Raw genomic sequence first — 11,017 nt, 5'->3', positions numbered from 1 at the left:
TCCTGTTGTTGAACCTCCGGGCTGTTCTGCAGAGTGTGATGAGTGTGTGTGTGTGTGTGTGTGTGTGTGTGTGTGTGCGTGGGTGTGTGTGTGTGTGTGTGTGTGTGGTGTCTACAGGGGGAAGTGGGCCCCCCAGGGCTGCCTGGGTTTGAGGGGGGGCTGGGACCTCTAGGAAACAGAGGGCCTCCTGGAGCTCCTGCCCAGGGGAAGATGGTGAGATCCTCCTCCTCCTCCTCCTCTTCAACTCCGCTCCCTCTCCTCCTCCTCCTCCTCCCCCTCCTCCTCCTCCCCCTCCTCCTCCTCAACTCCTCTCCCTCACCTCCCCCTTCTCCTCCTCCTCCCCCTCCTCCTCCACCTCCTCCTCCTCCCCCTCCTCCTCCCTCTCCTCCTCCCCCTCCTCCTCCTCCCCCTTGTCCCCCTCCTCCTCCTCAACTCCTCTCCCTCACCTCCCCCTTCTCCTCCTCCTCCCCCTCCTCCTCCACCTCCTCCTCCTCCCCCTTCTCCTCCTCCTCCCCCTCCTCCCCCCTCCTCCTCCCCCTCCCCCTCCTCCTCCTCCTCCCCCTCCTCCTCCTCCTCCTCCTCCCCCTCCCCCTCCCCCTCCTCCTCCCCCTCCTCCTGCTAACATTGACATTGAATGGTAAGTAAGTTTGTGATGTTTGACGCTGTATCTTTAAGAGAAGTCTTAAAGAGCAGTCGTCTCACCTCTTGCTCCTTCGCTTCCTGTTGTCTCACTTCCTGTTCCCCTACTTCCTGTTGTGTCCAGGGTCCTCCGGGCGCTCGCGGGGAAAAAGGAGACTTAGGGAAGCCGGGAAATCAGGTCAGCACTGCATGGAATTAAGAAGATAGTAATACTCATGGAATAACATTCAGATGAATAATTATAAGTTTTCTCTCTCTCTCTCTCGCTCTCTCTCTCTCTATCTCTATCTCTATCTCTCTCTCTCCTCAGGGGGCCCCTGGCCTTGTGGGGGCTAAAGGAGAGATCGGGCCCCCAGGCCCTAGGGTGAGTGGTTCTCTGTCTCTCCTCCACAGTTCCCCATCAGGGTTACTCTTCCAGTAGACCTCATCAGTAACACCTGTCATATGTACCATGTCTCTGTCTGCTGTCTGTCTCCTGTCTGTCTCCTGTCTGTCCCCTGTCTGTCTCGTGTCTGTCTCCTGTCTGTCTCCTGTCTGTCCCCTGTCTGTCTCCTGTCTGTCTCCTGTCTGTCCCCTGTCCGTCCCCTGTCCATCCCCTGTCTGTCTCCTTTCTGTCCCCTGTCTGTCCCCTGTCTGTCTCCTGTCTGTCCCCTGGTTGGGTTCTTCAGGGCATCAGAGGTCTTGAGGGGAACATCGGCGCTCCAGGTCTCAATGGACCCCGGGTGAGAACCAATCGGTGTTCCTGATCCACCTACTGTCCTATACTGTGATCGACTATCTGACCTGATGGCTCTGTGATCCACTCACCCTCCTGACCTCTCTGTGTACGCAGGGTTCCCAGGGCATGCCCGGACACCCGGGCCAGTCGGGGGAGAGAGGCCCCTTTGGGCTGGTAGGGCCTACGGTAAGGGCGGAGGGACAAACTGTGCGGCAGCCATATTGTGTTCCTCCCGTGGGTTAAATGTGTGGTGGTGACGTGACTCATGCTCTGTTCCTGGCGCTCACAGGGCCTTCCAGGAAACAAGGGCGAGAGGGGAGAGAAGGTGGGCCACGTTTTACACATCCTACTAGAGGCTCCCACTGTGACCTCGATGTACTGCACACGGTGCTGTTGTCGTCAATGTTATATAGAAGGAATCATTCAGTGTAATGGTATTCATATAGAAGTATTTATTATAATAGTGTTTAGTGTATCGAGTGTATCATATTTAATATTATTTATATAGAAGTATATCATGTAATATGATTTATATAGAAGTATATGATATATACTATTTACATAAAAGTGTATAATTTATTGGTATTTTATATATATATTTAATAGAAGCATATCATATGATATGATTCATGAAGAAGTTTATAATATTGTACTTTTTACATATAAGTATATATATAATGTGATATAAGTATATGACACAATGTAACAGAAGTATATGAAAGAATGTAACAGAAGTATTGTTTCTGTGAGACCAGGGGGAACCACAGTCAATGGCCATGATCTACCAGCTGGTTACACAAGCCTGTGAACAGCTAGTGCATAGTAAGATCTGTCTGTCTGCCGGCTTGTCTGTCTGTCTGTCTGTCTGTCTGTCTGTCTGTCTGTCTGTCTGTCTGTCTGTCTGTCTGTCTGTCTGTCTGTCTGTCTGTCTGTCTGCCTGTCTGTCTGTCTGTTGGCCTGCCTCTGTATCTAACTCTATTTACCTCTGTACCTAATTCTATCTAACTCTGTATCCAACCCTGCTTACCTCTGTATCTAACTCTATGTAACTCCATATTACTATATGACTATATGTAACTCTATATTACTGTATCACTCTATCTAAATCTATATTACTATATCACTCTATCTAACTCTATATTACTATATCACTCTATCTAACTCTATATTACTATATCACTCTATCTAACTCTATATTACTATCACTCTATCTAACTCTATATTACTATATCACTCTATCTAACTCTATATAACTATATCACTCTATCTAACTCTGTATTATTACTATCTAGCTCTATGTAACTCTGTATTACTATCTAGCTCTATGTAACTCTATATTACTATCTAACGCTTTGTAACTCTATATTACTATCTAACTCTATGTAACTCTGTATTACTATCTAACTCTATGTAACTCTGTATTACTATCTAACGCTTTGTAACTCTATATTACTATCTAACTCTATGTAACTCTGTATTACTATCTAACTCTATGTAACTCTGTATTACTATCTAACGCTTTGTAACTCTATATTACTATCTAACGCTTTGTAACTCTATATTACTATCTAACTCTATGTAACTCTGTATTACTATCTAGCTCTATGTAACTCTATATTACTATCTAGCTCTATGTAACTCTGTATTACTATCTAACGCTTTGTAACTCTATATTACCATCTAACTCTATGTAACTCTGTATTACTATCTAACGCTTTGTAACTCTATATTACTATCTAACTCTATGTAACTCTATATTACTATCTAACTCTATGTAACTCTGTATTACTATCTAACTCTATGTAACTCTGTATTACTATCTAACTCTATGTAACTGTATTACTATCTAACTCTATGTAACTCTGTATTACTATCTAACGCTTTGTAACTCTATATTACTATCTAACGCTTTGTAACTCTATATTACTATCTAACTCTATGTAACTCTGTATTACTATCAAACGCTTTGTAACTCTATATTACTATCTAACTCTATGTAACTCTGTATTACTATCTAACGCTTTGTAACTCTATATTACTATCTAACTCTATGTAACTCTGTATTACTATCTAACTCTACCTAACTCTGCGTCTGTGCTCTCCAGAGGAGGTGATGAAGCTGGACCTGTTCCTGAACGAGGTGAGCCGTAAGCCGGCCCCCATAGCGGAGCCTGAGGGCCCCCCCGGAGAGCCAGGGATACCGGGCGGGGTCGGGCCCCCGGGACCCCGAGGCAACCAGGGCCGCATCGGCCCCAGAGGAACGCCGGGGAGGACGGGCTACCCCGGAGAACAGGGTAAGACCGCTGTTATTGATCAACACCCATTGATTACCCTGACTTAGTCTATTGATCCGCTGTTAGAGTGAGATAGAGGATGAATACACATTAATCAATCAATTGATCCTGATTCCAGATCAGCACCTTTCAGGCAATCCTAGTAGGACGATCTAGTGGCTAGGGTGTTTGACTTCCAGCCAATAGGTTCTGCGTTCGAAACCCATTGACTGAAGGGACCTGAAGGCACCTTAGAGCATAGTTTCAAACCGTTGACTTCAGGTTAACCCCTCAGTTGTCAACAAGACCTATCACGGAGCAGCTCTCACACAGATGGTAAGGGGTAGGTGAATGCACATGCAGTGGCTGAGCAAAGAGTGACAATGCTCCCTCGATACACAACTGTTACTGCAGGAAGGTCACGGCCGGGGAGACAGCTGCTTATGCTCTCAGTTTGATTATTTAGCAAACACACATTAACACAAAACATCAAGGAAAACATTTCAATTGAGGGCGTATGATGGACCGCACGAAGCGACATTATGTTTTAAATAATAACACGCCAAAATAGTATATTTACTGGACAATAATATTATTACCTATTGACAATTGTCTTTATGGTTTTTTCTATTCTTGTAAATTAATCTATTTACAAAATAAAATCCCCCCCACACACACACACACACACACACACACGCGCACACGCACACACTCACGCGTCCCACCTGCAATACCCACGCGTACCACCAGTGGTACAGGTGATGAGTGACAGGTGAGCTGACCAGTGCGGTGTGATCTCTCCTCCAGGGAGGCGGGGTGTGAGCGGGGAGAAGGGAGCCCAAGGGGCCCACGAGCAGGGCCCCCCAGGGATCGCAGGACATGCAGGTAACCAGGCGCAGCGGCCAGGGGCTCGCCTGTTCGATCCCCAACGTCCGCAAGAATAACCTTATGCTTAATGACAAATTATGAATTAATTGATTTTTCTGTAATGCAGAGATTATAAACATGTTTTAGATTTTAGAACAAAAGGTCTGTGTGCGTGTGTGTGTGTGTGTTTTTTGTGTACTGTGCGTGTGTGTGTCTGTTTGTCTGTGTGTGTGTCTGTGCGTGTGTGTTTACTGTGCATGTGTGTGTGTGTGTGTGTGTGTGTGTGTGTGTGTGTGTGTGTGTGTGTGTGTGTTGTGTGTGTGTACTGTGTGTGCTTGTGTGAATGTGTGTGTGTGTATAGGTTCAGCAGGTGAATCTAAGCTGGGAGCCCCCGGGCCCCGGGGGGAGGATGGTAAACTGGGGCCCCCAGGTATCCTAGGGGCCTCTGGGCAGCCGGGAGAGGTGGGGCCCCCCGGGGTGTGTGACAGCGCCAACGGTTGCCAGGGCAACGTACAGCAAGCCGGTAGGAACACTTTACCATATTGTTATACCTTATGGTTTGGTACATTTGACGTTCAACGATCTCTGGTACCTAATGATTCATAATAATAACATTACATATATAATGATATTAGATCATTGTATTCATAATGATATTCACGAATATAAACATTGTAGAATGAGACTTGAGATTGAGACTTGAGATTCGTGGTCGTTCTATATCTCTTTCGCCAATTTGTTTGTCTCTTCTCAGACCCCTACTATGGATACCAGCCCTGAGCAGCGAGGAGCTACTGCCACCGCCGCGACCACAACAGGAAGGTGCAGCGCCCGTAAGGTTCTCTCCGGTGGAAGCTTCGAAGGTTCCGCTGGGGGGGGGTGGTGGGGACTAAGGCCGGAGCCGCTGATTGAAGCACTGCAGAAGAAGACGTTGGACCTGTGACCGAAACAAAGGCCTATCTAAAATAATCTTAGACCTCCCGCATTAAACGGAGGACAGCAGTTTTATTATTTTGTACCACTGAGAAAACATTCTTACATGCTGAGTTTTTTCAAATTGTGAATGAGTTTCACTCGTATGAGTGTAAACCATCTTCGCACTGAAATGTTCTATATTTTGTATTTATCTCTGATGATGTTGATATAAATATATAGATAGAAATATAGACATGCACTGTAACATGTACCAAAGTCAAGGAGTTCAACTCCCTAACTACATTCCTTTTTCTAACCTCACTGCCTCAACACTGAAAAAAAGTGCATATTATTATATATAAACTACACACTCTTTCATATAAGAGATATGTTTTATATAAAGTAAATATAATTTTATATCAGAAGTGTTATTTTATATAAATACATAAATACTATGTTAAGTACATGCTATTTTATGGCATGTAAAAAGTATTTGTTCTTCATATAAAGAGGTATTATTTTATGTAAAGTGTGTGTTCTTTTATTAGTGTAGAAGTTTGTATACTTTCACATTAAGTAGGTATTCCTTTATATAAGATGTATTCTTTTATATTTCCTTTAAACTAGCCTGTGTGCTCCTTGTTCTTTCACAAAAAGTATGTTATCTTTGACATAAATGAAACTGTGATAATGCCTGTAGTATGTGTATGATGAATTTGTATATTGTGTTAACGTTCCCTGATTATTTCATTATCTGTTGCTATTTCTATGTGTTATTATCTTGGTAATCTATGTTTACATTTCTGGACTGCTTTATTAAAATCACTTATAAGGTTATTTTGACCTATTTCTATTTTTGGCTTATTGGACATCGAAAGATTGTTTCCATTAGTGTATATTTAAGATTGAGCTGCATCCCATCATATATTCAAATAATTTGAGCTAAGTTATGTTACAATAAAAACCTATTCTTATCCAAAATCAATTGTATTAATCAAAGTTATTGGGGTTTACTAGACAGTTTCCACCATGGTATATTCCTCATATATCAAAGCAATAATAAAATGTTGTCTATAAACATTTTTTGTTCACACAAAACTACTTCTGAATACTTTTTGTATATTCTTACTACTAGTGATAAGCCTAGTTGCCCAAATTTGTCAATGGCCTTATTATAGCGACTGCATTATATTCCTTTTCTTTTATTGACTTTGTGAAACATAAACCAAATACAATAGGTTTGAAATAGCTATGGCTTTGATGCTCGTGCTTAAATGACATCCATCCTTTGATGCCCTCCTGATGCTCCTGATGCTGGTCTTTTACTTTGAAATTGGTGAACCGGAAGTGACGTTGCTACTTACGACGTCCCCGGCCTCAGCGTCATACGGCGGCAGCAACATGGCAAGCAGAACGTCAACACGGACCCAGGGAGATGGGGAGAAATACTCTGTCCTGTTACCCACTTACAACGAACGGGAGAACCTGCCCCTCATCGTGTGGCTGCTGGTGAAGTACTTCGGGGAAAGGTGAGCAGGACTCAGGGGGTTTAGTGTCAGACTGTTTTGATGTGCTGGTCAGCTGAGGATCCGGAGCCGATTGATGAGCTGTCCTTACACCGTTCAGCTCTGAAGAGCAACAAATGTCTTAAATAGCTGCTAAAGTCCGTGTGTCGAGCCTCAACCCGAAGTCCTGAATGAAATACACCTCCTTTGTGCCTGGTGTCAGGGCGACGTTCACCTGATCGGGTTATTTGGTGTTTTCAGTGGTTATGATTACGAGATTATAGTCATCGACGACGGAAGCCCTGACGGAACACTGGAGATTGCGGAGCAGTTGCAGAAGATCTATGGAGAGGACAAGATTGTGAGTCGAATTTATGAAACCAACATTGTGTACTTCTTTTAAAATTTGTTTGGGTGAGGTAAAGTCTTGTTTACTCTTTGCTTTCAGCTTCTGAGGCCCAGGGCGAAGAAACTAGGCTTGGGTGAGTACTGATTCTACATTTCAGTGGATACAGAGCAGTTATCCCTAATAATACTGTACACATTTTCTAACTCCTCCTATTTGAGAGTAAAAACTCAGTAGAGCCATCAAGAGAGAGGTCCTCACTTTGAAACAATTACATTTGGCAGACACTTTATCCAAAGCAGCATACAAGTCAGTCTAAGAACCGTCCAAACTTAAAGCATGTGTTAACAATATCACCACTAACGTCCAGGTCGTGTTCACATCTGTACGGCCACCTCACCATCGCTGTCTGTGTTTACGCTCCTTTTAAAGGCACTGCCTACATCCACGGCATCAAACACGCCTCGGGGACCTTCATCTTCATCATGGACGCTGATCTCTCCCATCATGTGAGCAGAGCTGCACTGGGTTTAAAACACCGAGCTAGTGCGTTAGGGAGTCAGACCTGTTGGTCTCACTGCCTCTTTCCCAACACTACTGGAGAACGTTTGGATGTTAACTTTGTATTAGTTCTGTGTACTAGACCAGTACAATATTACTGAACTGCATAGTATAAAGAGAAGTATAGAGTAGAAATAATATCAATGGTTTCTCTTAACAGTTGAATCTTTTCTCTGTATAGTGGGTTTTGATATGGGATTTGATGGCTGTTTTTCCTATTTGCTTTCAGCCTAAATTCATCCCAGAGTTCATAGAGTAAGTCTCTCTACCTTCTTCTCTACTGTCGGTCTTCATGTTGGATTACAGCATGTACCATATATATAATATATGTTATGTCATCCTGAGCTAACCTGAGCTAAAGCTAATGCTCCTGACTGTGTGTGTGTGTGTGTGTGTGTGTGTGTGTGTGTGTGTGTGTGTGTGTGTGTGTGTGTGTGTGTGAACAGGAAGCAGAAGGAGGGGGACTACGACCTGGTTTCAGGGACTCGTTACCAAGGCGATGGGGGCGTTTATGGCTGGGACCTTCGCAGGAAGCTCATCAGGTGACCAAATATGGACTTTTTCCTACCCCTCTTATTATATAAGCCTAATTCCAATACAGAAAAGCACTACAAGAAGAAATATACGACGCTTAAATCACAGTTGCATCAACCAATGGTGATGCGTTTGACATATCTATAACAAGATCCTTTCAGCTAATATTAGTCCCTCTGTAGTCGCGCTTTAAGTATGAATACGTTTTAACACGTTTTAATCTTGTATGACGTGTCTACTCTATCTCAGCCGAGGAGCCAACTTCGTGACCCAGGTTCTGCTGAGACCAGGGGCGTCAGACCTTACCGGCAGCTTCAGGTGGGTGGGGCAGGGGTCCAGGGCGTGACGGAATCCACTGCCCTCCTATGTGTTGTTTGGCCACTAGGGGCACTGCAAGCTCTTTACATGTGAAGAGTAAGACACATTATGCTATTATTATGCTGTTTTTATACCATTATGCTGTTAGACACAGGCTTTAGGGCAGAAGTGTGTGTGCTAAGTCATGCGCATGTGTGTGTGGTTGTGTGTGTGTTTAGTCCTGTGAATGTGTGTGGTGTGTTTGTTCCTGACGTTTGTGTGTTTGTTTAGTCCTGATGTGTGTGTGTGTGTGTGTGTTCATGTGTGTTCATTCCTGGTGTGTGTGTCCCCAGGCTGTACAAGAGGAAGGTTCTGGAGGGTTTGATCGAGCGCTGCGTCTCCAAGGGTTACGTCTTCCAGATGGAGATGATCATCCGCGCCCGACAGCTTGACTACTCCATTGGAGAGGTCAGTAGATCATATCTCTAATATCATTAATAACTTATTATTAGCCATAATCATAACTAGGGATCGACTGATACTGATTTTTTTTAGGGCCGATACAGATTTTTTTTTTGCTCAGCAAAAAAAAAATTTGCTCAGCGAGTCACTCTGGGAACGAACAATATACTCGTGTATATTGGCCCAGAACATTAATCAATCACATCGATGTATCAATATAGGCGGGCCAAAAGTGTTGCTGTTTTACCGACCGGATACGGCAAGAGTCTTATATATTGGTTAGCTCCACTGGTCTGGATACGTCATCCCTTGTATCCTTCTGATCGGTCATAGTGTTATCCAACGTGTGTTATCCAGTGATATTTTCAAATGCATGCTTGGTGCCGCCCCTCGAGTTGGGCCATTTTCATTACTCGTTGCTCGCCAGACCCTACAGCTTTCTAGATGTGGGTCTGGATTTCCAGGCTAAGCCTCCCTCAATTTACATCATTAAAATGACACAATGATGGTAACAAATGTTACAATGTCTCAATTTAAAAAAAGTAACATTTATTGAACTGTCTGTAAATAACAGCAAAAATAAAAAAATCTGCCAATGCTGAAAAAAGTATCCGATATATCGATCGATCACTAATCATAACCATCCATAATAAAAGTAGTAAAAACCACAAGAAACTGCGCGCACACACACACACACACACACACACACACACACACACACACACCATTAAAATATCGTAGGTCCTAATAGGACAGTACAAAACCAGGTTCCAGTCAGCTCAACTGCGCTGATGCAGAGATGTGATTAGAAGCTGCTTATTGACTGGCTGGTATTCACAGGTGGTCTGACCTCTGGTCTATGCTCTTAATCCCCAGGTGCCCATCTCCTTCGTGGACCGGGTGTACGGAGAGTCCAAGCTGGGGGGCAATGAAATCGTGTCGTTCCTGAAAGGCCTGCTCACCTTGTTCGCGACCACCTGAACCCCCCTGCTGTCCACACTCTGTCCTTTGCGGCTCTATAGATCTGTGTTCGTAGAAATGTGGGAAAAACATTCATGTGTATAGCGTAACCCATACAAAAAGTGCGCCGGATGGGGATCCCCTGTGTTGGTGCTGGTTGGGGGGCAGCAGTCGAGACGGTTCTTAGTTTCCTACCCGATAGTGAGACCCGACCGCTGTCCTGCCGCAGTGGTCACCATGGTAACGAGGACTGTGTGTGTGTGACATGTAAGGGTTACAGGGACCGCCTGTGAATGTACTGGATTGTACATTTAAATTAGAATACTATTCTACGTTTTTTTTTTTCCAAACGCAGCAGACAATCTGAGCTGGGCTCTGAGAGGTTGCAGGTCTGCCCCCAGCTCGAGCCAGTCGGGGTCTCGCTGTCACCGACGCTGTGTGCTCAGACGTTAATAAACTCATGTTTCTTACGCCTCTCTTGCTTTTGGTTTATGGGCTGTGTTGTTTCCTAGCAGATGGAATTGAAGTCTCTGTATTGCCATCCTCCTGCTCACCAGTTCAGGTTGAGGGGCATGTGATAACTAAGGGGGCTTGAGGTTGTGTGGGTCAATCAGCCTATAGAGGTGGCCTTGACTCTTAGCTAATGTCATCACAGGATATTAATACTATAGTTAATAATCCAGGAGTAGGAATTCTCCCTGGGGAGCCGGATAGTCTGATGGTGAGGGTGTCCCACTCCAAACCCAAAGCTTTGACTCCCCCAGTGACCCTAACCCTTACTAAGTAGTCAGCCTAAACTTAAGATGACCCCTGACCCCTATCTGCTCCTTAAGGACTAAATCCACTTAGATAAGTGTCTGCTAAATTATAAAATGCTAATTTCTAATTGCTCTCTGTGAGCTGTCCTAGTTAGTGGATGAACAGCTGGAGCTTCTCAAAT

At 44.2% G+C, this 11,017-nt stretch overlaps 2 protein-coding genes across 3 annotated transcripts in view; both read left to right on the top strand.

Annotated features, from left to right (window-relative positions):
* The window catches only part of LOC307078912 (collagen alpha-1(XX) chain-like), a 32,668-nt gene extending 26,337 nt beyond the window's left edge, over window positions 1-6,331 (top strand). For both annotated transcript variants that reach the window (XM_079740931.1, XM_079740930.1), the window contains exons 32-42: window positions 118-213; window positions 764-817; window positions 950-1,003; window positions 1,308-1,361; window positions 1,472-1,543; window positions 1,647-1,682; window positions 2,113-2,179; window positions 3,463-3,651; window positions 4,438-4,515; window positions 4,859-5,020; window positions 5,252-6,331. In XM_079740931.1, coding sequence (XP_079597057.1) covers window positions 118-213; window positions 764-817; window positions 950-1,003; window positions 1,308-1,361; window positions 1,472-1,543; window positions 1,647-1,682; window positions 2,113-2,179; window positions 3,463-3,651; window positions 4,438-4,515; window positions 4,859-5,020; window positions 5,252-5,277 — 888 coding nt within the window. In that variant the 3' untranslated portion in view covers window positions 5,278-6,331. The remainder of the gene's footprint in view (window positions 1-117; window positions 214-763; window positions 818-949; window positions 1,004-1,307; window positions 1,362-1,471; window positions 1,544-1,646; window positions 1,683-2,112; window positions 2,180-3,462; window positions 3,652-4,437; window positions 4,516-4,858; window positions 5,021-5,251) is intronic.
* A 476-nt stretch (window positions 6,332-6,807) lies between these two features.
* On the top strand, window positions 6,808-10,539 carry dpm1 (dolichyl-phosphate mannosyltransferase subunit 1, catalytic). Its single transcript, XM_079741050.1, has 9 exons — window positions 6,808-6,941; window positions 7,179-7,278; window positions 7,366-7,399; window positions 7,696-7,772; window positions 8,054-8,079; window positions 8,271-8,366; window positions 8,608-8,676; window positions 9,009-9,123; window positions 9,994-10,539. Exons 1-9 carry the CDS (start codon window positions 6,814-6,816, stop codon window positions 10,096-10,098), a joined length of 750 nt encoding a protein of 249 aa, XP_079597176.1. The 5' UTR covers window positions 6,808-6,813; the 3' UTR covers window positions 10,099-10,539.
* The last annotated feature ends 478 nt before the right edge of the window (window positions 10,540-11,017 follow it).

This window comes from Pollachius pollachius (assembly GCF_949987615.1).
Source record: "Pollachius pollachius genome assembly, chromosome: 8".
Lineage (NCBI taxonomy): Eukaryota > Metazoa > Chordata > Actinopteri > Gadiformes > Gadidae > Pollachius > Pollachius pollachius.
Note: the sequence above shows the minus strand (reverse complement) of the source record. Positions and strands in the feature narration are given on the sequence as shown.